Source organism: Calliopsis andreniformis, chromosome 3, assembly GCF_051401765.1.
Source record: "Calliopsis andreniformis isolate RMS-2024a chromosome 3, iyCalAndr_principal, whole genome shotgun sequence".
Classification (NCBI taxonomy): Eukaryota; Metazoa; Arthropoda; class Insecta; order Hymenoptera; family Andrenidae; genus Calliopsis; species Calliopsis andreniformis.
In genome coordinates, this window is record NC_135064.1 from 23,668,603 (window position 1) to 23,695,074 (window position 26,472).

The 26,472-nt window shown below is 42.9% G+C and overlaps 1 protein-coding gene across 1 annotated transcript in view; it reads right to left on the bottom strand.

Annotated features, from left to right (window-relative positions):
• Positions 1-632: 632 nt before the first annotated feature.
• The window catches only part of Su(tpl) (Suppressor of Triplolethal), a 122,782-nt gene continuing 96,942 nt past the window's right edge, over positions 633-26,472 (bottom strand). Inside the window, exons 3-10 of the mRNA XM_076375323.1 lie at positions 7,265-7,389; positions 6,309-6,425; positions 4,115-4,351; positions 3,644-3,714; positions 3,357-3,566; positions 1,689-2,637; positions 1,168-1,345; positions 633-872 (exon numbers count right to left, since the gene is read on the bottom strand). Coding sequence (XP_076231438.1) covers positions 648-872; positions 1,168-1,345; positions 1,689-2,637; positions 3,357-3,566; positions 3,644-3,714; positions 4,115-4,351; positions 6,309-6,425; positions 7,265-7,389 — 2,112 coding nt within the window. The 3' untranslated portion in view covers positions 633-647. The remainder of the gene's footprint in view (positions 873-1,167; positions 1,346-1,688; positions 2,638-3,356; positions 3,567-3,643; positions 3,715-4,114; positions 4,352-6,308; positions 6,426-7,264; positions 7,390-26,472) is intronic.

The window sequence follows — 26,472 nt, forward strand, 5'->3', positions numbered from 1 at the left end:
ACGACACACTTGGACGTGCGCACGGTAAGTAACTTATTGTAGTAGAGTTTAATTACTGCTTTCTTTTTCTCTCATTGCCTTCCTTCTTCTCGCACAACTTTCCCCGTAAATCATCTTCCCCTCTCTATCGTCGGAGTGCAGACTCAACGCGGTAGACTCTCGGCTCGCGTTTATCTGACGCTCCGCGAATGCCCGTTTTTTTAAATCTTGTTTTCTCTTTTCGGATGGACTGTTTTCTTATTCGTTTCCCTTTTTGTTTTGTTTTTTTTTCTTTTTTTTTTTCAAACGTACCGATTGTCGTAAAGCCTTCATCAGTGGTTAACCATTGGTCAAAAGTAGACGCGCGGAGGCGTGACGCGGCGCGAGTCGAAGAAATCACAGTAGTCTCGTGCCTATGTCGAACGAGGAAATCTTCGACCCCCGCGGGCTTCGCTACTGCGTGAAGGTTTCTTCTTCCCCCATTGCGATGCGATGCGAGCAACCATCTCTCACCTTCGGCGATGGAACCCAGGAACCATGTAGGACCGTGACGATCAGCCTTGGAACAACAGCATGCCGAGAAAATGCAAATTCCGCGACAACGGAGACAGCAGCGTACCGACAATCGAGAAAAGGTGGAGGACAAGAGGCGGCCCTTTCAGTTTGTGTCAGTAGTGCAAAATGTCCATCTCCTTCATCTCGTTGCTACCATCGGCGCTGTTGCTGGACGTGGTCATCATGTTTCCGCCACAGTTCTGCGTGTCGTACTCGAGTACCAGCCGCTTGATGTGGCTCAGCTTCTCATGCAGATAGTGAAACCGGCGTTTTGTCTCTATATGTACAGGATCCCGTTTCGTTTCGTTATACTCGTGGAGAATTTGCCGCCTTATTTCCTGTGGAGAATAAAACGAACAGAGTTAATAGAATTTGAAAATAAATTATGGAACAAAGTAAAGCTAAATTTAATATTAGGCTTCATTTAATATAGAATAATATACAGTTCTCACTATTTTGAGGCTTTCGGGAGTAAGCCCTGTCTTTCTGGAAGTGTTCCCACCGATTCGCCAACATTGCAGTTAGCTTCATAAGAGGGTCAAATGATAACTTACTCTCGAAAGCCACGACAGTGAGAATTATATGTTGCCAAGTCGTGGAAGCCATAAATCTCTGATCAGAATAACATAGTACCTGATATTCTGTCCAGTTTCCAGAGGCCTCTTCTTGTTTCAATCGGTCCTGGAGCTGCGTGAATCGTCTGGATACCTTTGCAACTTGAGCATGCAGCCTTCGATATTCTTCATAGTCCGAGTTAAACTCTGCTTTGTAACGTCTTCTCTGTTCCGCGCTGCTTATTGTCGTGTAGAACCTGTAATCAATTTACCAAAATAAATATTGCATCCCAACTTTCTGTATTATAAATAAACTGTGAACCTTTATGTATTTATGCCAATTATAGAATCCACTTAATATAGAAAAAGGTAGAAATTATCGAAAGACAAATATTGTTCATAGCTCAGAACATATTCCCTGGAACCAATCAGATCCACATTATTTCCAGGAACCATTTTCTGCGTTATGAGCAGTACATTTTATAGTATTTGAAGGAGAAAACAAGTCTTTCATTAAGTTCCATTTCTCTAATTTTGTGTATAAAGATAGGAATCTTGTATAAACATCCGCAGTCTAGTAATAAAATGCAAGATACTCACGTGAGGTAGTCCGGGTACTCCGACGATTTAGGACTCTCCGGTAAGTCCAAGTTACAGGTTGACGTGGTAACAGTGTTATCTTCGTTACCAGTGTAATCAGAACTAGCCAAGTCGTTGTAAGAGTTGCTGCTAGTCCCGTTGCTTCTCTTCTTAGAGTCCCTATCCCTGTCTCCTCCTCGTCCCCTGTCGTTCCTGTCGCTCCTATCTCTCCTGTCGGCGAGTATCCCGTTCGAACTACTAGCACTGTAACTACCTGCACTACCACCGTCAGTCACCACGACACTGGGCACCGACGAACGCACCACCGTGTGATCCCCGTTGCCGCTGGCATCAGCACCGATCAAGGTCGACGATTTGCTGGCGGGATGGTGACGGTTCCCGCCGAACGAATTACTATGGCCTACACTACTATGAGAATTATGGCTGCTGATCGTGTTGATGCTGGCGTTGCTCCCGGATGGTGGGCCGGCGATCGCGACGTCGCGATGAACCGTCTGGCTGGTCTCCTCACTGTCACTGGTGGGTGTCAAGCACGGTTTGCTGCTCCCATAGCTGCCACCACCTCGTAGCACATCACTGTTCGCTGTTCTTTCCGGCCGATAATCGCCACGGCGGTCACGCTGATGCTGCCTCTGGTCCCAGCTGTCAACCACACCGCTGCCACCACCACTGCCACTAGCACTACTACCACCGGCTCCAACACTGGGAACACTGACACTACTACTGCCACCACCACTACCAGCCGTCCTTCCGTTCTTCACGCCGATCGACGAGCCAGACATCGGCTCCGACCTGTTGATGCGGGATATCCGTTGTCTCTTCGTTGGTAGGCCATCGTTACCCTGGATGTAGTTCGGAGCTGGTCGTTTGGAGCTCAGCAACGAGGGGGGTGGCGCCGTGATGGCGGGCGGGGAACCTGGGTGAGTGGAATTCGGCGACTGTCCGCTACCTGGAAAGTGTAGACACGTGTGTGAAGAACTAAATTGAGTAGTACGGACAGTTTCATTTTAATACATTTGGAACCAGGAATCATTAGTGGAGAATTCAGTGTTGTATTTTCAGTATTACAGTATTTTCTTATTATAAGATTCTTGGAGTTTCTCCTATTTCTAGGAATTATTTCCTCAGCTTATTTTGCTTTTGACTTTGGTCAGATTAAATGACTCATGAACGTATTAGATTATTTTCCTGGTACGGAGTCAAGAACGAGTGAATAGTATATACAATTTTATTTGTAGCGAATATGAGGATAATCAGTAATTTGATATAGCTTCAATGAATATAAAAAAATATCTTTACTCGCGTCCACTGTCATTCACAGGTATGATAAGGTCAAAGTGGACTATCCTGAACAAAAGCTGATTCCAAGACTGTCTCTTACTACATGCGCCACTGTGCTGTGAATCTATAATAAGGAAACACTGTGCATTATAGGCCAAAAGCATGGAATCACTTGCTTAATTCTTCTTAAACTTATACTGTATTGGAAAGTATTTTTTGACTTGAAATTAAATTAGTGCTTTCAATAATATTTCTAGAATTCTTCATTTCATCACACTGAAAAAATCCATAAATCATGTGTAGCCCCTTCGTTTTTCTTAATTTAGGAATGATTCCAAACCTTCACCAGTAGCATATATTTCAAATGCATATAACTGGTATAATTACCGCTGGATCCACCATCGCTGGAGCCAGGAGGAGTAAGGTTCTGAGGTTTCCTCCTCTTCAGCATCGCTTTCTCCTGTTCAGTGTAGTAAGGCCAGTCTTCTTGCACGTCGTTCCAGACGTACCTGTGCAATTGATACGTGTTGTCCCTCATATAAGCTACCTGCTTCAGAATCGTCGTCATGATGCTACGTTCCCGTTCTTTGATACCCTCTGAAAACGAATCACCATTAAGTAACCTAACTCAAACACTCCTTGCAGTATCACTGAGCGTCTCAGTTGTCCCTTACCTCTGTTTATGCGGTCGTACAGTTCAGGCTTTTTGTATGGCCTCAAAGCAAGGAGATGTATGAGCCTCTCCCTGTGAAAAGAAATAAGGACTCGTTAATTATCACTGTAATCAACCTTCAACATCTTTATACTTAATTAGAATTTTTAAATGAGCTCTTCAACTTCAAATGAGTCTACTCTAATGAAATTGCTACACTTCCAAGGGAATCTTCAGGAGAAGCTAAATGTTATATCCATTTTCTTTTTCGATCTTCCGTGAAACGGTAATTTCTCATGGTTAATGGCAAATTCTTTCATAATCCGCGTGGGACTGATCAAAATTACAATTCTCAGCGGTCGCCTTGTCTCGTGGTACCGTTACACGTTTCGCGCATCTTTCATTTGGCCGTTAGCAAGTTCGTGACGCGTCAAGGAGACTGTTTGTACGTCGGTACACGACATCTAGCATTATTATCGGCGTGGAAGCTTACTTCAGCGGCCTACGCATCACGTCGGAGACCTTTTTCTCCGGCTGATTCCTGGCTGCTGGCGGATTGCTGCTAACAGCTGGCTTGTAGGAGGAAGACAGTCTGGGCTGACTGCCGGAAGTTGGAATGCTCGTCGACTCCCGATGCCTCGAGTTCGATGGAGACGGTATGGGCCTTCCGGACGTTTTCACCTTCACCTTGCGACCGATATCCGGCCCGTTTGCCTTGATAACCCTCGTGCTGAAAATAATTCACAGCTCGATTAAAAAACACGTTGTAAACATTTACTTGTATCTTGAGAAAAGTAGAGGAAAGCAAATTCTGGGGCATTAATTAATGATCATCTTGCCTACATGGAAGTACTGCATTTTCTAAGGTAAGTATTCGTGGAAGGGTTGAATCTAGTTGCCTTAAGTTTAAGAGTGTTTGAAAATATTATTTTGATTTTTTAAAATGCTGATAGAGGATTGAATCCAATTATTATACTCCAAATCAATTTTTTTTAAGACCACTGAGAAACCCAATAACTGGTAATACTGACTGTTTGGGTACTTCCTCATCTTAATAGTACCTATAACCTTACTACAAAACCCAAGATCTGATTAAACGGATCAATTCACTTGAGAGCGTTGTTACACAAGTAATGAATATAGCTTCTATGGTGTAATATTCGTAAGGTAATGAAATATGTAAATAAGGTTCCAGTTTGTGAAGAGTAAATTGAGTATGAGTGTGTTATTATAGTAGTCGAATAATACTCTCTCATCATTCACTAGAATAATAAGATCTTTCTGTTAAATTTCCCCTAGACGAGTGAGTAGTTTCTCTAGCGACCATAGAATAAGTTCCTCAGCTCCTCTTCTAAATAAAGACAGATCCTTAATTACAGCACTCTTTCCAAATCTTCGTTAAGCCCACAAACTAACTCCTCCCCTTTTTCTATATCCTCATCGTACCTCCAACCCTTCCTTCAGACACCCTCGAAGATGTCTAAAATATCTAATTCTAATTTCTAAAAGTAACAGACCTAACGCCCATTTCCCAACTTCTCCTGGTATCCTTCCAAAAAACCATATCCCATGCCATGAAATAATGTTCAAAACCCCATTCAATCTCCACAAGCAAACCTTCCCCTCCCACAAGCTCATTATACTCCAACCCATCAGACACCATCAAGGGTGCTCGTCTCTGGTTCCTTCCCAATTGCGTCAGCCTGTAATCCATCGAATCATGTTTCCACGGCAAAAGTGATTAATCGATCCCCCTTTGACGCAAGAGCACCACCGAACGACGAAGCCCATTATCGCTTTTGTTGTGGTTACACGCGCTGTTACGTAACCGACGTGCTGGTGGCTAGATAATACTGTCATCCGACGACGGTTCAAGCCTGGTCGACGGCGCTCACCTAGTGCAATGCTCCCACAGAGACGCCAATAGAATTTACAGAATTATCGGCTCTTTTTTTCTCTCGCTCAGTCGCTCTCCTTCTCTGTCTTCGACCAGTGGAAATCCGCTCGTCCCCGTTATGTAATTCAAGCTCGCGTGAACCATGCCACGCTGGTAAGTCTCTGGTTCCGTGGCGCAAAAGCGAGAAGGGTTGGAGGTTCGTGACGAAGTTGCACTTGTGAGGCGCTCTTGACCTTGACCGTGACACGATGTTAAACAAATTAGTCGACCTCCCTAGTACACCCCGATCGACTTCCCCCGTATCGCTGTGTTCTACGAGTCTCTGGGTTCTACCGACAACGCTTGAGAGAAATTGGGGCGATCGTTCAGGTTCGAGGGGATAATGGATGTTTTTGGTGAACTTCAACCTTGCTGGACTTCGTACGAGAAGCTCGAAAGTGAAGAAGTGGTAGAGTAAATAGTGAGCCAGAAGAGAAATTATAAAAGAGGAAGAGTTGAAGCTGGCTAGATATTAATACTGTGGTTTATGTTTGATTTTAAGTATTTGGGAGAAATTCTTTTCTCTATTTAGCACTTGTAATTGGCTGGTATGTATACTGATAAATGGAGAGGTAATAAATAGCACAGGAGTGTCTATTTCTTTATGGAGTAGGGATGCGTCTGAATATGACACAGGAGTAGCCTCGAAATAGCACGTGTCTGAAGGAAGGGTCTCTAACGAGCAGGTTTGAAAGAAAAATGGTTCTCTCCTAGGGATCGATGAGGGCAAGCGTTCGAAAGGGTGACTTACCATTTGTTCTTGTTATTCTCCTCGGCGACGGCCATTCGATGCCTGGTTGTCTCGTACACGTCGTCGTTCGCCTGTATCCGCATTTTGCACGGCAATGCGCCAAGGCTTTCCAGGCTCCTGGACAGAGAAAAGTATGATAAAAAAATCGATAAATTGGGAATTGATCTTTAGACGATTCTGCTTCTGTGAGCTTTCAGGGGTTTCAGAACTTTAACCTATTAATTTTTAAAAACTAGATTAACCTGTTAATACTGCTAGAGATTTATAAAAAAATGTATCAAATTTTTAAATATGAAAATCTTTGAATTTTTAATTTTCTAAACCCTCAAATATTCATATATTTAAATTTCCAAATTCTCAAATATTCAAATTTTTTGAATTTTTGAATTTTTGAATTTTTGAATTTTTAAATTTTTGAATTTTTGAATTCTTGAATTTTTAAATTTCCAAATATTTAAATTTTTAGACCCTCAAACTGTCAGACTTTGAAACAATTAAATTTTCAAATTTTCAGGTATCCAAATTTTAAAAATATCCAATGTCTACAATAAATCACAATTATAACACTAGTCCTTTTTCACAAGGAACCAAAAATGAATCTACCTCCACTCGACCCTCTCCTCACAATCCCCCTCGCGAGGGTGTCCACCACAAAAAGGTGTTCAATATAACACTCTCATACTCCGTTTCAGGCAATGTTTACCGAACCAGCCTCGCTCAGAACGCGTTAAAGCGATCGTTCAGACATCCGCCGAAAAAGAAACGCAACGAGTGTAAGACCTGTTCTCCTCGAGCTTGGCTCGAGGATGCTTTCAAGTTCGCGTCTAAACTCGTTGAACGAGGGAAAAAGGAGGGCTGGAGCGTCCGCTTGCGATAACATCGGGCACGCAAGTTCTGCACGCGTCGAGAGGAGGCGTTGAAGGAGACGAACCGAAAAAAAATTGTAACACACTCACTTAGGGCCGGTCTGTTGGATGCACTCGAAGCCACCCTGAGGACCCTCGATGTCCTGGTTACCGGAAAGGCTGAACGTGAAGCCCGCCGCTCCATGGCTGGATTGCGTGGATGGAAAGGAGAGTTGCTGGAATCAGAACAGCCGTCGGTTATTCGTGCGCCTTCGGCCCGCTAATAAGGTCGCATTAAATTACGAAACAGCTTATGGTGTACCTGCCGTGTCTGTACGTGACACGGCCGCCTGGCATATACCCCGTTCTCCATGTACCCGTAGCCACGGCTACCGAGCCCTCGGGCGGGTACATGAAGACATAGACGCGTATATATCTCCGCCTGTCCATCTAATCTATCTGTCTGCCTGAGTCGCTTTAAGTAGGATATGTAAGCAGGATCTAATGCCTCTCAGGCTGACGTTTCGGTTGGGGCTTTTGCTGGTTCATTATGATTGAATCCTGACTTCGCTGGGGAGGGAGGTTCTGCTATTTTATTTGAGAAGAGATGGGAAGGGATATTGGGAAAAGTGTGGAGGACTGGGGTGTGGGGATTTAGGCGGGTTGTTGCGAATTTTGTGTGTAATTTAATGTAATGATTTCCTTGGTATTAGACTTTGTTTGTGGGGCAATGTAAATTAATAAATATGTACAGTGTCTGGGTAATGTAAGTTTCGAGAGCTAGCTTCTGACGCAACGAGTGGGCCATTGGTCTCCAATGTGTTAATATTTTTAATGGATAAAGAGCCTATTAACCCTCGTTCTTCGGTCTATTTGGACTCATCTACCGTTTTCCGAGGGTAATATCATTTCCAAGCGAGACAATAAAGAACTGGAAGACCTCATAACGAGAAAATATTTCTCTTTATACACGTTCACCTGAAAGACAACGAACTAACGCAGCCATGAATAGCCAAAACGGGCGTCATAATTGAAATCCTCCCAAACAGCATTTAACGCGCGCGCAAGAGTGACACATAACCTCAAACGAGTTCCATCCGAATTACAATACATTCAATTAACGATCCTGGGAACGCAATTACGGTGCACAGAGGACGATTAAAATTGCGCCCAAAGCCCGCCGAGCGAAATGCAGGGAAACAACGGTAATTGGAAGTAGCTATGTGTCGAATTACAGCGAGGCCCAATTTAATTTCGCGCCTTCCCCCACCCTATTCTGTTTGTCGATCCCTGGCCCGACCATAATTTTGTTGGATAACAAAGGCGAGCCTCGACTGTTATCGGGGAGCGTTAGATAATCTCGTGGGCAGCCTTGCTCTGTGTGATCGCGCGTGCGGATGCATTTATTCGCTGACCGCCCGCGAAATTGGTCCCGATAAACGCGGCGAAATTGGAGCGGGCACGAGCGTGTAAATGGGCCGTTCTTCTGGAGAATTAGCGTGTAACGCGTGTTAGGGAAGCTTCGTTGGCGGATGACGATTCGTTTCATGAAGAATTGTGGAGAGCTTATACATGTTTAGTGTGATTATTTTTGTGTGGTTTCCTGACAGGGGGCGCCACATTCGGGGGGCGTAGCTATTCTAGAGGGCGTCACGCTAGGCGATTTTTAATTCTAGGAATAGTAGGTGTATGGCGGTACCCTAAGCCTACACCTCGAGTGGTTTTAAATACGAGTTATTTTCTTTGTATAAAAAATTCTCAATAAACTGAATTCTCCACTAAGACAATCCTTTCAGGATAAATATTGTCTAAGAAGTGTGAGTATAAGGAACTATTCAAGCAGGAAAGCAAATGCTTCCTCAATTAAGGAAAGATACTGCTTTACGTGATTCAGTTTCTGCGTGATAGAAGGTTGTTCCTTCATGAAAAATTCCATACATCCCATAGTAGTCGCGCCGTGATTTCCCACGTGTCGCGAGGCAATCACGCAGTCTCATTAATTAACAATTAGCCGTTACACGGTCGATCGATCGCCGCGACGCCTTGCATGAAAACACTCCTTGACCTCCAAATCGTCGAAACATATAATAGAAAGGTAAACATCGTTGAAGCATACGATGCAAACGTCTTGTTGCATAAATGACGTAATTTTCATTTAAGATAGTGAGTCCTTGACTACTCAAAATAAAACAGAACTCTAAAAAAAGAAGAATCCTAAATTAAAAAATGATGCATTAACGCAAAAAGAAAATACAAATATTTGTATACATAAGAAACATCTATTTTCTTTCTCTAAATGCTTCCCAAAACGTAAACCACCCCAAAATTGGTCAGCAAACACCTCCCATTATTTCCGCGCGAAAAATCAATCCCAAGGAAGTGTCCCCGCTTACTTTCCAACGCCCCCGTGTTTCGTGACAACTCAGAATAATATTTTGCGTGGCGCGAAAATAACGACCGCCTCCGCGATCCTCGGCGCAAAAATAAATCTTTCAGAGCTGCGGGCTGTGATTAAGGCCCGCGAAAGCGGGTTATAAAAGCGTGGCTCGAGTGGCCGCGCGTGCAGCGAAGGTCACTGCAGTAAAATCTCGTTTGGATGCACCGAGGGATGCAGTGGGCATTACCGTGTCTGACGTTTTTGTGCACTGGACGAGGCGAAACGGCAAATGGCCCAGGATGAAACCCGTTCGCGGAAACTTTTCAACGTTCCTCTCCAGGTCGTAATGGAAATCCCTCCTGGGAGCAGAGGTGAAATACCCAGCCGCCAGACGCCGCGCCGCGTCTTCGGCGTCGCGACGGAGATTTATTTGTACTGCGACCTCAATGTAAAGGGACGTTGTTTGTGGAGGAAGTTGGATTAATGGCGCGAAGATAATATTGATATTTTGTGGAGACATAGGATTCTTTAATGGGAGTTTTTGGTACTTATTATTTGATAGGTTTGAGAGATTACTTTTGCAAATAGAAGTTTATAATAGATTTTATGTGCAGAAGTTCTCTGCGAAACACCTTGCAGAGGGGTGTAAAAATGATGAGACTGGAAAGCTTGGATCTATGTTTAATAATTTTGAGTAGAAATTGAGATTTTCAAAATTTTAGAACTCCTAAAATCTTGATCACATCCTACTTATCTGAAGAATTCAAAGATTAAATAAGATATGAGTAAGCAACTATCCCAAGTACTCAGACCTATATTTCTCGACTCTTAAATAACAACCTCTTCGACCGAAATTTTTCCCAAGATTCACGGGTAAGTCGACAAGAAACCCGGTTTCCATGCTTTCGAGAATTAACTTCAGCCAGGACAGGTAGCTTTTTCGCCGATTGAGTTTCATCGAAAGTCAGCCGACCACGACCAGATATTTCGCAACGTCGAGAGCGTGCACCTCTGCCCCCTGGTGCACACGCTCCCCCTCTTCCTTTCTCTTCGATTCCTGCGAAATCCTTTCTTTTTCCCCACGCAACGCCTCCTGACATTTCGGAACCCATCGGTGAAACGGCTGTTTTTTGGACGACGCGTCACAACCGACAATTAGATCGATCATGATGCACCATCATCGTCGTCAGCGTTGAAGATGGCGATGACCGCGTGACCTTCGCGGTAGCGAGCGCAACCGAGGGAACGATGGACACGCTTAAGGTTAATCTCCACCGACGTTCAGAGTACACGACATTTGAGCGCCGTTTACGATCGATAAAAAATTGTTGCAGTATTTTCAATGTTATTATCCTTCTATTTATTGGGGGTTTTCTAAGAGGGAAATAAAAATGTGGCTACTTGTAAGTGGTTTCGAGAATCCACTTTCCATTCTCTCCATAAGGTTCGTACAGTTGTCTTGAGTCACAAGTCTAAGTTGATTCAACACTTATATTTTCTTTGAAATACTACATTATTTTAGGTATTGTAGCAAGATGGACTTGCCTATATTCTGCTAGTATCCTTCACTGCACCTTATTGATTTTCCTTGCAGTTAGAAGGTATAAATGATGACCAATATTGAACATAGAAAATAAAAGAGCAATGGGGAATAGAAACGAAATAGTTCCAAATTGTGTCTTATTTTCTCAAGCAGGTGATAGAATGTAGACAACTGTTCCTGTAGTTAAGCGCTGACAGTTCTCCAGTAACGTCAATCGAGTATCACCTATCCCAAGTGTCAATGAGAATCATCGTCAATGCAAAGCCACCATATGAATCGTTTCATGTAGCGATCGTTCCGCGATAATCGCGGCGAAACGAACGGTTCGCGCGATAACTCGACTCGAAAATCGAAGCGGGTGGCGGTTGCGAAACGTTTATCCGCATGACGGTGCAGCGAGTTCAACTTGCACCGGGTAAAGGATATCGTCGGCCCCCCCTCGATGTTTCAACACCGCCACGGCTTTCTCGAGATACTTATTCGCTTTTTCTTTATTTTTCGCGCAGGACGAAACCGGTCCCCCGCCTCTGCCGCGATACCAGTGACGAAACGACAAATGCGCGAGTCGATCGGCGATCGAGAAATTACGACAGGCAATTCGAGGGCTATTGTTCTCCCAACAATAGTTCTCCTTAAATATTTAAAATTGTAATTTTTTAATTAGCGTATGTTTATAAAAGAAATGATTATGAAATTTAAAAATGTGGAAAAGAGGATAAAAAATTGAGAGGCACTCTGGACTCGAGTAATAGTGTTTTAAAAGTGGAACAAATCTGTTGAAAAAGTGAAATGAATAAAATAGTAAGCTAGCGGATTATACTCTTGTAAAATTACCAATCTAACGCTGAAGAATTCAAAATCAGTATATTATAAAAGGTAATGCAATAATGAAGCCGCGGTGGCTAAGGAGGCAGAGCTACGATGAATATGTGATTGACGATCGATCAGAAGGGAAGGTGTATTGAAAGAACGATGACAAGAGACAAGCGATCGTAATTATCGAGGAGGAAGGGAGACTCTTCTCTCACGGACGTTCCACGTATCGAGGACACGGTGGATCCCCTTCCCTTCTCTTGTAGTCGTTCAAACGAAAGGTTGAACCGCGCGAGAATGCGATATGAAAGTTTCGTGAAGGGAACAACAGCCGTTCGCTAAAATTTCACGCCGCGCGGGAGGACCACCGTGCCTTCTCACGCATCCCAGGATATTTTCTGCCACGATGAATTAATGCTGTTTATAAGTTCTCATACAGCTTTGTGATTATTTTTTTAAAAAAAGAAGCAGCTTTGCTTTTTTCAATTTTTACCTTTTTCTTGTTTGAAATGGTAAACTATTTTGAAGTAGGTACTCAATTTTTGGGGCAAGCTACAGAATCTAGATAGTTGCAAAAAAATTTAGACTCAAATTAGAAGCATTGAGAGCGCTATTTTTAAAAACTATTATAGTGAAAACAAAATGCAAATTTTAATTCATTCAAATGATTTAGTTTTACCTATGAAGCTGTAAGGACCTTGATATATGCACTTTTTTTGGTCCCCTTTTCTTGCAGTAATCGAGGTTCTACTCTATGAGTGCGCAACGAGCAGATAAAAGATAAGAGACTTTTTAAAGTGGTCTGAAACATCTGTTGAGTGAACCAGACGAACACAAACTAGACTAGCAAGCGTGAAAACAGATCACGTGGATTGTTCGCGCGAAATTGCGAGCTCGAATTAGGTTGAGCCAAGGTGGAGGCAAGATTCCTTGGAATTTGGAATTGAAATGACCCGTACTACATTTATCGAGGTCTAGGTCGAAAGCCAGACGTAGAGGCTAGAGTATGCTGAAGAGACACGTCATGACAATGTGAAATGTAAAACATGCTAAAGCGATAAAAAGAATAAACGAAGAATGTGTGAAAATCATAAAAGCTTTATCAGCAAGGCCAAATGGGAAAACCTTGCCAAACTCAAGGTCTACTAAATGTAAAGCATTTCTTTTTTTTTATAAAAAGAATGGTAAATATTGGAAAGTAAACCAATTATATTAACTCGTAATTTACACGAAATTGATTAAATTTGAAACGATCCAAGAATTTCAAAACTAGATGAGACAAAATCATTACGATATAACAGACATTTTGATCGAAAAAAATGAACGTCTAGAGAAAGTATGTCTCATGGATTCTTGCATTTAGAAGATGAAACCCTTTTCGTTTGCATAAATCCCTTGATGCGCGCAGATGACTGTCGCACTCGATGCAGCTGACAAAGGAGCCGCGAGCAGCCTGAAGATCCACCGACTCAAGTGGTCTGCGCTATCAGAATCTCGATAAAATCGCGATAACAGCGACAGCATTTCAAGCCCATGAAAGGAAAAATAGAAATCGCTGTAATACAAACGTAATCCTTTTCCAAGCAAATCTATGAAGGCGATGGAAAACTTTGTTCCAATCTAAAGTGATGCTCGAGACTTCACGCTAATCCTAAGTTAAGCTAACAATAAAGTTCCATTAGAAATTGTTTCAATTTTCTACAATAATATTACTCGTCAAGATATTAAGGAGATTATTACAAAATGTTTGTATAATAATTCCAAATTTCGTTAAAACAGATTTTGCAATATCTCCTGGAAAATTTTAGAAAATTGTATTCCCTGTGGTGAAAGTTAAACCCTAAAACCACGAGTTTTAAAAGTAAGATTACGTTCAGGATTTCAGCGTAAGCTGTGCGATATAAAAATAATTGTACCAAGACATTCACTCGAAACACATGAACAAACATTATGTAAAAGTATTACATATTACACCTACGCGGTGTTACTTTGTTAAGAGTGTATACATAGCACGACGCAGATGTGTTTCAACATTATGCAACACGTACAAGAAGTGTCTGCTAGGCAGACGCGTCGAAGTTGCACCACGAAATTGCATAAAATGACTGCAAAAGCATGTGAAGTACTCAGTAATCAAGTCTAATCATCGAACACCATAACAGCAATGCTTTCAAATTTCAACACTTCAATTTTCAAACCGAGAATATTTAACCCGTAAAATTAGTGTCATGTGGCAATATTCTATATTTTGAGTACCCTTAAGCTGCGTTCCCACATGCGCAACTTATGCCACCTGTATTCAAGAATTCAATATAATTTAATTTTCGAACACTTACGTAACAAAAAAGAAGAAAGTCAACTGATGCAAATTCTCTCTCTATTTCAATCTGTAATTCCATATGAAACTTTCCTCAATTACCAGCGTCACCCAATTGCAAAGCATTTCCAATCTCCTTTACTGTATTATTAAATTTTCATTATTCTACACTATGTCGTCAAAATCGTCCAATTTAACTAGTTCCAGATGGAAACGTCGTTGATAACGAGGCGTGGGAGGTTTCCTAGCGCCTTTGGTCGTTAAACCGTACGATTTTAACGATGCCGATTATGCTCTCGCGATCACGATTCGATCGTTCGTGCGCCAGGCTCGCCCACCTATTCGCGGTGCCAGCTTGAAATTATTTTGGTGCTTAAGGCCGCAACAACTGAGAGACGATCGCTCGGCCGTCGCATACGCGGAATTCCCGTCTCTTCGGTGCTGTCCGCGCGGCGTATGAACGTGGTTTCAGAAAACGCGTGGCTCGCGGACAGGCGCCCATCTGTAATCGATACCTGGAATCCAATCGGGACTCGAAATAGTACAGTGGGGCCTCCTCTGCGTGGAATCTTTTATTTTTTCTCTGATGTTTGGGTCGCCTATATCCACTACAGATTTTTTTGTATATTCTAGGCTTTTAAAAAATCTATAAGAATTCTGCTACTTCTTAGTATCTCTAGAATATCTCTAAGACTACTAAGTTGTCATTCTTAACATAAATAATACACCCTGTCGTTTATAGATTCTTTTTTTTATTTTCCACGAAGAACTTCAAGAAAGTTTTCAAACTCAACAAATCTCGTGTCATGGAATACCTATACTGGTGACAAAGGGTTAATCAATACCCTGAAAACTGAAGAAACAGAGCAGACGAAACTATGTACTCAAGCCTAACCACTAAGCCTAACTAAACTCCTTCCACCCACTCTCAATCATTCGTACTGTCTCGTCACCTCGTCAGAGAGGAGAAAGACCAAAGCAGTGCAGTGATCCGCGTCGCGACGAAAGTCGTAGGTGGCCGCGTCATCCGTTCATTTATAGAGAGGCGTCGATCGACGGGAATGTACATACATTACGAAGATTGCATCACATCGAGAAAAATCGGAGGGGGGCAGGCGAGCCTGATTTAGAGAATGACTCTTTAAAGTACTCTCTCGAGTTTCGAGGCTGCGCGGGAGCGACGCTCGAGCGAATGAATGACGATGAACCTCGCGTGGACGCAGCGACGCGTTCGCTGAGGGTCTCCTCAAATTTCTTTGACTCTCTGAAGATTGAGCGCAGAGAGACATGAAAGCGAACGCCGATCGGAGCCTTCCTTTGTTCTTGGACCAAGGGTACGCTTCCAGCGTCTCGTTAGGGCTTGATGACGCTGTTAATGACCGTGCACAGGTACATTGAGGAGAGGATTGCTAGATGAGAAGCGGTGGACGCGGGTGAAGACTGGAGGCGAGTTTTGGGGGATATTAAAGCGGTTTTGGGGACGTTGATGACAGTCTTTGTGGGTGGATTTTGCTGTCGTAGGTGTGGTTGTCTGTATTTGGGAATAGTAGAGAGTTTGTAGAAAATATATTTTGACTTTCAGGTGGGGTTAATGTTGTAAATGTGAACTAAAGAAGGGTCAGTAAAAGTGTTAAGTACGACAATTTTATTCTGAAGCAGGAGGAATAATCTCTTTTCGACGACTCTAACAAGCTAGCAGTTCCTCAACCCCAGTGCCCAGGAAAATCGCATTTAATTAGCCTAACTCTCGTACCACGATCCCGAACTTTAGAACGAAACTTCTTCCTCGAGTTCCCTGTAGTAGTATCGTAGTTTAAACTGCTTTTATTAACCATCTGAGCCGTGAATAAAATAGCTACTGCAGCTAGACCGGCAAGGATTATTATAGTGAAGCTAGAGAGTCTCTCAGAGAAGAAGAGAAGAAGTCGAGGAAAAATAAGGTTTCCTTGAAGGTTCAGTCCACGTCTGACCCGAATAACGCAATTTGGAAGCAGGACCGATGACAAGGGTCGGCTGACAATAGCCAGGATCTTCAGGGTAGCACAGTTACTCTCTTGCTCTCGAGTCAGGTGCGTGTAACTACGATAAGAGGGCGAAAGGAAGAGGCGAAAAAACGAGGGAAAAAGAGGGCTAAAGGGGAGTGGTGTTCGTGTTGCTCGAGTGACACGAGTACCGCTGGGCGCACATGGGCGAATTTATAACGTGTCAGAAACCGCGGGCTCGTAACGCGAGGGAACACGCTCGCAGTTTGCGCGTCGCTAGGTGAACACGTACGCGACCTCGCGTGAGATAAAAGCGCGGCTCTGAAGACTTACGGCCCGCCGTGGCTTCATATTTCATCGGTCTTTCGTTATTCAATTACGTCACGTGCCGCCCATGGGACCTTTGACTCGGTTCCTCTTTCGCGGCCCTCCATCGGTGGAACGGAACTTTCCTCGCGTGCTTTTACCGCGGCGAGAGGGATTAGAGGACTATGTCGGATGCTGGGCAGAAGACGGGATCAGAGATGACAGGGTCCTTGGGGTTATTAGGAGAATTGAATTATGCGGGGGAGGAACAGTTGGAGGTGGACCACTTTGGAGTGGCTACTTTAATGGCTCTGGAAACTGACAGATTGACTGGTAACTTTTACTATGGAACTAGTATTTTTTAAGCTGCTTTCGTTTTTGAGCTGGGAACTAGGAACGAAGAACTAAAGACTAAGAGCTAAGAAGTAGTAGTTTACAAATTAGGAGCAGATCCAGAACTAGGAAGTAATACCTCTGAAACTAGGAGGTAGAGAATAGCGTTATACCAATTGGAGCAAGGATTAGGAACTGAGAACTATGGTGCTATAAACTAGGTACTAGGTACTAGGTACTAGGTACTAGGTACTAGGTACTAGGTACTAGGTACTAGGTACTAGGTACTAGGTACTAGGTACTAGGTACTAGGTACTAGGTACTAGGTACTAGGTACTAGGTGCTAGGTACTAGGTGCTAGGTACTAGGTAGTAGATACTAGGTACTAGCAATTAAGTAATATAATAGAGTAGAAACTAGATACTAGGGATTAGGATTCTAGAAATAGCAACTGAGGTCCCCAGAAATTGGGCTAAACCTTACCACCAGAGCCTCCTATTCTGACCCCACGATATCCACATATCTCGAAATAAATACAAGATCTGTGCTCCCGCAATCTCACCCAACAACCGACTAAGAAAATAAAAAAGAAGAAGGAGCAAAGAAACACGAGTGGACGATCGTATGTCCCTGGCTGAGGATGAAGGCGGCATTTGGCACAAGGTCGGCAGCCTATAGGTGCACCTTCGTTTTTCGCCGATGCGATGCGCTCGCTGCACGCGCCGCGCGAAATAAAGAACGCTCTCGCGGCCGTCGACGTCGGCTGACCTCATCGCGGCCCGTATTTTCGCGCCCCCTTTCCTGCGACGCGCCGTCCTCTCGAGAAACCCCCGCCGCGAATGAAACACGCGCGTCACGTCGTCAATTAACGTTTCACGTTCGATTCGCGTTCGCGCATCCACTGTGCGTACCGCAGAAAATAAATCGCGCCAAGTGAAAGTAACGATGCGACGCGAAATGACTCGCCACCGCGTGACACGTTGGCCCATTAACCTCTCTTCGATGAAACCATCGCTGGGAAATATTTTTAATATGCGTTATGTGCTACTGCTTCGGGGGTTGCGGTTTTTTGTTAGCATTGGGGAGGGATGGGAAGGAGCTGGGTGTGATGAAAGCAACAGATATCAGGAATGTATGTGTGAGAATGATCCGAAGTAACCGATGTACTTTTTTGTTATTTTTTAAGAGAGCAGACAAACAAATTTGATCATCCATTTGTTAAAATAGGTAATACCTGAAGTAGCTTATATTGTTAAATACTTTTAACTCAGAGGTTCAGAGGTGATGCACAGATTTATAGGAATTGAAACTTGAAACAAAATTTGAATATTCGAAAATTTGAAAATTCAAAAATTCAAAAATTTGAAAATTCGAATATTTGAAAATTCGAAATTTCCTCAGTTTTAAAAAATAACGATTTCTGTAACAAAAAAACCCAAACCACGATCTCTTTTTCCAAGTTTTTCAGACTGTAAGTATCTCTGTATTTATCTCTAAATTTATTATTATATTGATTGATTCTGACAGGGTGTCCTCTGCACACGTCCTGACAGCCCGCGAGGAGGAATAAATCTGAACGGTTGCGCAACGGGAGCACAATGAACAATTATTTTAGTCACGAGCTTTCCTAGCGTCGCGTAATAATCTCGTTCGAATCGGTTCGGCTTATCGCGAGGATAGTATATCGCGGACGGGCGCGTAATCGAGCGATTACGGTAACGCGTGAAAAATGATACAATTGCGAGCGCGTGCACGCTCGCGCGGCGTGGAGAACGGCTCTCGAAAGTTCACGAATTAAATTGCATTAAGTGAAAGCGAGCGTGTTGCGACACGCGACATATAAAATTCGCAACGAGGATCGGGATTTAAGGAAGTAGCCGACTAACGCGTCTGCTTTCTCGACTAATTTATAAATATCACGTCCTCGAGGCGAACCAATCGCATTACCGTGCCTCTTCTTTCGCGTATTTTTTTTCTCTCCTCTCTTCTATTATTCCCTCCCCGAATCGATTCGCATGCTGGCCGATGCATCGCTATAACGTCGTGGCCGACGCGACGAAATCGAAACGAGTCCTGGAAATTGTGTCGACTCGAGACTCGGTTGTCCAAGATTTGCGACGAGTCGTGACTATCTATTTCAATATGTTGTCTGTCATGGTGGATCTTCAATGCTCACAATATTCCTCTGTTTAACATTTATCAATTTTTGTGCAGCATTAATATCATGCTGTTAAAAATGGCGTGAGGCAATATCTGTGAAATATTCTTATTTTGAATATCTGTATGTGCGTGCAAGACAGAAGGATTCGAAAAGGCGAAAAAGCTGCGTGGGTGGCAACTTGTTAATGCGGTCATTGAGGACATTGATTTGTAGCAACCTGGGGGAGTTTGAAGTACATGTAGCGAGGGATATTTGTATGAAGTCAATTTATCTACTGGTAACTCACTTTGTCTTGTCAGAGATATAAGCGAGAGTCCAGATTCCACAGCAACGAAGTTATTTTAAATTACGATGAAGATAAAGTAATGAGCTTCCAAAGGAGGAAATACTATATTTCAATACAAGCGAAGATAAATTGCTTTCTGAAGAAAATTTTTTGAAGATGTATTACTAACAGTTCGTTGGTAGTTTGTGTTATATGTAATCTAAAGTGCTACATTCTGTCTCTCATTGTTGATCTCATCAAGATCGGCTGAATTAGCGGAAGTCGAGGTGTTATTCTCGGTAAGGAATTCGACACGTTACAGAATCTCAAATTTCGTACACCGTCCTTGGGGATACCCCAAACACCTGCTACCATTCCTCAAGAGTAAGCGAAAATTTTACCCAATGACATTCGCGTTGCGACATTTTAACCTACATTTTAATCTCACATCTGATGAAATATGATCCCCTGCACAGCCTTAATAGTTTATTTTCACATATTATATAATCCGCGAGACTTTTACCTCTATCTAATCGAGACCATCTTGCTATAAAACTCTAGCAAATCAGAAAAAACGCACAGCCATAAGAATGAACTTCAGGCAACAATAGACAATTCATAAAAAAAATTCATTAATAGATTCCATTTTCCACACCCTCACTCGACTAAAACCTCTCCTTTTACCCTGAACCAAAAAATAAATAAATAAATAAGAAACAGCAAAAGAAATGAGATAAGAACCTCAAAATTAATCTCTCGCAGAGGATCCACCGCAAGACACGAACCCTTCCACAGATTCGAGTGTTGGCGCCGCTGTAACTATTAATTTGATGGAATTACGAAGCCCCAGCGAGGCGGTTTACACGAACGATGGTCTGTGCGAATTGATCGCGAGGCAACTACTCGCCGCGGATGATCCTGTCGTTCAGCGAATCGTGTTAGATGTAAAAGCTCGTTTCTATGGCTGCAGCGAGGGGTATCGGTGCCAGGGAGGGTTTTTCGAAAATTCAATCGCATATAGTGATATGATGTAACCGCCTGAGCAATCCACTTGCGTAACTGTGCGATCGCGGCGCGATTAATCGAAACGTATTGCCGTGAGCTGCTCTGCCTCGTGTTACGCGATTTTAAATGCCTGCGGAGAGCGTCTCTCCTCGTGCTGTCGATGATTATGCAACTGATAGTGGAAAAAAATGAGTAAGAACATCGGGACGAGGGTGCCAGTGGAAATCGACTTCGAAGTAGGATTTTTGTTCGGTTCTTCTTGTGAGATGGTTGGATTGATAAAGTTATGAAGAAGTTTAGAGAGTGTCAAAAATTCTTGTGCACTGGAGTATACCTTACTATGCGATTTCTTTTTCTTCAGAGTTACATATTTATTTTATACTCACTTTTAGGCCTACAGGGTGTAGTGACAATATAGTTAAATACTGTGCTAAAGTGGAGCCTGGTAGTGTTGGTCAATGTAAATTGAAAATGAGCAAGGAAGTATACAAATTTGGATTGCAAGACCAAAGTGTATTAAGTGAAATGGAAAAACAGTGGTCTTAGTATACTTTGGTTCTCGGGTTTAGAAATATAAAAAAGAAAGGCTGCTCGCCATGACACTATACACTTTCTAATATTGATCAAGCTAGATCATAAATGAATAGAAAGAAAATAAAGTAGAAAAATTGTGAAATGAAAATTTTTGAACGCCTATTGAGGAGTGACCCATCATACATTCGCCCCTTAGAAAGGCAACCACCCTGAGCTCCTAATACAAATTCCCTTTTTTTCAAGCTTTTACCACTAAATTACATACATCCTTCTCATTTGACATTTAATAATAATTACCAATATCAATTACAGTATCCCAATAACTACATAATAATATCCTGTAATACTAATCTGAATCACCCTGTATCACACCTCGCTCAACCCAACGAACTCTATCACCCTACGCGACTCTAATTTCAAATATCCTCTTTCCACTCGATAAACCAAGGTCTAATCTTCTTGAATTTCAAGCACTCGGCTCCGCCCAATAAGGCAAGCCTTATTCCGCTACAATTTCGAGCGCTCCAACACTTTACCATCCCAAATACCTCGACTAACACGCCTATAGACTGGACTCGTCACAGAGGCGCAATTTCGCGAGCACCATGACGTAGAGTGCAATCCGTGGCCCGTTTTCATCGGCTCCTGGTTGGAATTCCTCGTCGCGCATCGTCGACCGCTCTTCCAACGTAGAATCGCTCGGTAGGATCAAGAAGGGAGGGTTCCGCGTGTTGCAACCGCACTGCACGAGCTGTTGCGAAACACGACCGCGGGGGAACGTCGAAATTTTCTAACTACGGCTTAATAAACCGATAATCGCCGATGAATAGCGAGGAGTTTCTAATTGCTCGCGGCTGGATCTGGGGCTACCGTTGCGTAATCCGGGGCTCGAGCACACGGCCGCGGGCTGTTGCGAAATTTTCGAGATAAAAGTTAGCGCGAGCGCTGGAATGCGCCATCGTTAAGGGATTCGTTCGATTTGCCATGCCTGTGGTCCAATTTTTGTGGGAGGAGTGAAGCGGATTGTTTGGTATGCATGGTTGTTCTCTTGGATCATCGTTCAATGCTGACTTTATAGCGAGGGATCTGTTTTTCAGGTAGACTTATATGAGAGATTGTTCTATTCTGTTTCAAGTAGGTTCAAGTTGTACTAAATATAGTAGCACCATGATTAATCGACTGAACATCAGATTCAGAATTGAGACACTCAATTAGTGGCTAATATTTGTACTCTCTATCCTATCCTGACTACTCTCAGGGTCGGTCTGAAATTCATCCAAGGCTCTGCTGTACTTGTTCTGATTGTTATTAGACTGAATACTTGAGACCTGGGATACCAAAAATTATGGTCAAGTATGATTCGATTAATCGAGATCCTATGCATAGTAACAAGCTTCTATTTTTGTGAATATACGTACTGTCATTCAAGTATGATACAGCCAGGAAAGATATTTTACTGTAGCTAGTACCCAGTAATATATAGGAAAATTTGAAAAAATGCAAGATACACATCAAAATACAGGACGAAATAAGGATTCGCGACTCCTCGAGTCCCCACAGCTTCAAATGTGTTCCTCGAAAACCTTCTTCCTAAAGTTTCTCCGTGATTTCGGGAGACACAGTCGGTGCACGCTTTGTTTTTCAAGAGGCCTAGCCGCAGAGAATTAGTATTCCTCGGGTGGAAAGGACCTAGACCCAGTATCGGCCGTGGAATTGCCTAATACATCGTCGTGTGGCAAGTAATGCGGGGAATTGGGTTAGAAAGTTAGCGGCCGGCGTTCGCAATGAAAATACAGCCGTCGAAAGGGAATCAGGTGAGCCGAAGAAACGGTCGCAGGCAAATGGAACGAGAAGCGACGCGATTATTACGTGGAAAACGACGACCGATTCTTCCTCCGTTTCTCCTTTCGATACCTTCCGATGGAACGGCCACACGACGCTCGCTGGTTACGAAATCGATGCTATCGAACTGGGGAGAGTGGTCATCGGTGAACGAGTGGAATCGAACGCAAATTAGATGCACGATACTCTATCGTTGTATCGTTTCGCATAGATATAAAATAGAGGGTGGAATTTTTTATTGATAGTGAGTGAGAAAATTTTCGCTTGTGACAAAATTGAAAAGAAGAACTGTTGTATTAGAATCTTCGATGCTAGTTGTAAGGAATGTTTGACAAGTAGGATTGCCATTCCTTGATAGTAGAAAGTACTGAGAGTAGAGTTACTTGGAGAGAAAAGTGGAAGATGACTTTGTAGAAAATAATGAACAGTAAATTGCCCATTAATGAGAGGTTGCATGGACCCGTCAATATTTATAGACTTCGTTATATGGAATGAAAAAAGGTAGTTGTCCTTTTAAAAAGGTTCCATCTTCTCCCTAATACTGCAGGCCATCGATTTTAAAATAGGCCAAGACAGGATTACCCAGTGAACCGCTCTCTCAAGAGTTTGCCAATACTCTTGACTTAACGCTTGAAAAAATTTACTCAGAAAGGATTTGCTCTCAACGAAGTAACTCAGGAAATAAATTAAAGGTTCGTTAATGACAGAAAAGAGTTCCTTCAATCTAAACTGAATCTGAACTTTGAAATTTTAAAATATCAGTTTAACTTTGCAAACGAACTTACGAGTCACAGCAAAATCCATACTTTTCAATTCTGATTGAAAAAAAAAGGGAATAAAAAATTTGGCCCAGTTCAAACGATCATCATGATATGAATTTTTCTGTTTCGAAATAATGTGTGGGATAAATTCATGAATTTCTATGGACTTTCGTGGCGAGCACATGGGAACAGGTTTAATGTGGAGCAACACGAGACGCTAGAGCACGAGGTGTTTCGTCGATGGTCTCGATAATCGCGTGGCTCGCTCGGTTGCATGCGGAATGAAGTTGATTCGGGTACGTGGCACAATTTAGAAGCGGTGCGGACAGGGACGCGCACGCACTGCGACACGTGATCCACGGTGCATAATCGTTCGAGCTTGATAAAGATCTGAATGTTAATTGACCCTTATCACGGTCGCAGGGAGTCGATGTGGTTTTGTTATTTCGATACAAGGGGACTGATTTTTAGAAGCGATTTAGTTGTTTACAGGACGACCGACTCGAATTACTGGTAAACCAAAAAACAATCCATGGTAATCGCGAGAATGATGATAACGATGTTCTGTTTCGTAGTGCCATTAACATAAAACGTACAATGACAGGGAATTAAGCTTTCAAATAAGATACAACGACGAAAAATTACGTTTTTAAATTAAACGACACTTTAAAAAGGGGCATCTGAGAGGCCATACTTGCGAACATGATTCCGCGAAATGCGCGAAATTCGTTGCATCAAGGCTGTGTCAGGCAATCATGCCATGCGACACGACGCACACGATGATTTGTACTGTAATATCTCAAGCATATCGGATCATTGTTGGTAAATTTGGGTGGGCTTTTCTCTGGATTATTTGTGGGAAGGGGGACCAACAAATAATAAGGTTACAGCGTGTAAGGTCATGGCCTGTTCGCATTAATAAACACGTTTGTTTGTACGCGATAAGGCAGCTTTACATGCATCTCGCTGGATACCTCGGACAAATCGCTATACAAATATTGATTTTACTCTGCGAGGTACTCGCACATTACGCATTTCATATTTTATATGCAGCTTTCCCTGTTCTTCCTTATACTCATTTCTTCTTTTTTTATGCATTCTGAAGTTATAAGAAATTGAAAATTTTTAGTTATTAAGTAGTGTGTAGACATCGTTCGAAATATTCGAACTTTTGAATATTTGAAATTTTGAATATTTGAATATTTAAAAATTTGAATATTTAAAAATTTGAATATTTGAAATTTTGAATATTTAAAAATTTGAATATTTGAAAATTTTGAACCGTTGTTTTCTAGCATTTAAATAGTATAAAATCCGAAAATTCAGAACTCTAATAGCTTTACACCTCCGTATATATCTATATGCTTAAGTCAAAAAGTGACACAATTTTCTCATGGTAAAAATGGAAGCCTCTCACAGCACATACTTACAAAAATTTTCAGTTGCAAAAACACTCACAAAATACTATCAAGCTCAACTCGATATTTTCCCAGTATGCACTAAAATGGATTGCGGTTACTCATCAAGCCTCATCTTATTCCACAATGGCATTCCACATAGGTAGGCACACTCCCACACCCAATGCCTCCATTACTTCAACCAATCAACCCATACATTCTTTCCCACCAAAATTACCATCAATCATTCCACCATCCTAAACCACAAAACCACCAAAAAGGAGATCGTCTAAACGCAAATCTTCCTCCAGCGCGACCTACACTAAATCGGGACGCACAAAAGCGTCACCAGAACCAAATTCGTAAGGAGGAAGGCATCCAGGGACCGGAAGCGACCTTTCTCGTGCAAGAGGAACCTTGGCGCTGCGCGAAGCCCCACGCAGTTGCTGCGCGCGGTCCTATTCGCGCGTGGCGCGCGTCTGATTCACCTCGTCGTGCGCGGCCGAAAGAGAGAAGAGCGCGAGACTATAAATAATGCGTTTTCTGACTCATCGGCCGAGCGATGTGCCATCGGGCTGCTGAATGGCCTCTAAACCACCGCGGCGGCCTTTCCGCGCGAGAACGCACACGCGCCACCGCCGCAGGACGAGCCGATCGCCGATTACAGCGATCATCAAGCTTCCGCGAGTTTTTCGATCTCGGTTCCATGCGATCGCGCAGGAATCTGACCGAGATAAGGACTCAGACCAGCTGAGTTTCCCTTTCGGGATCGCTCGATCCTTGAGTCGGGATCGAGGTCGTTTTTGCGAGGGGTGAGATTCTCTCCCGTCACTGTTGACACAGATCTGGAGGAGGAAAAAGGTTACTCGGTGTTGGGACGCGAGGCTTGAGGTAGTCTGAGGTTAGGTGAATCGCTGGGATTGAGGTTAGGTTGTTAAAGAAGTTTCTGGAGCCTGTCCATGTGCAAAAAGGTGGAGATAATGACGGATTTTTATTTAAGGAGAAACTAGTCGAAATTGGGATACACACTATTTCTCTCAATTATTCAGAGTTTACTGTTATTATTAAAATAGGGTTCCAGTGAAGTCATGTCTAAGAGAAACAAAAATCCTCCTTATTGCTTCTATTTATGGCAAAAGACTAGAAGACTCGAGTCCTCCAGTAGCTCATCATAATTCAAGCTCCAGTACCCTAGAGGTTCCCTCTATATTCCATCATGCAAATCTTCTCGGTACAATGTTGCCTTCATACAAGCTCGCTAGGTCATTCATATCTCTATAGAAGCTACTTACTGCTGTATATCTTACTGTCTCGATGTAAGTTCACGACCTCGAATCAATTAAGAATTTATTATACCAAAGTATCACAGAAGCTTAAATTTGCCTTCTGAAAGACGTGGGACGTGAAGCAACTAACTTAACAGAGTACTTCCAAGAAAACATGAGTGTACCATCGATCTTCCATCAAGACAACACTGTATTCTCATTCCCAGCAGTACACCGACGCGCGTCTGTGACTTCGATATCACCGTCTCACGAGATCCTGCAGAGCCTACGCGGGTCAGGTTCGATTCGAGCCGATCTCAGTACCTGTTCCTTCCAGCGTCGATCGCGATTGCAACACGGAACGCAATTAGTCCGATGGAGAAGTATCGAATTGCGTCATCGCGCATGGCTCGGAGCT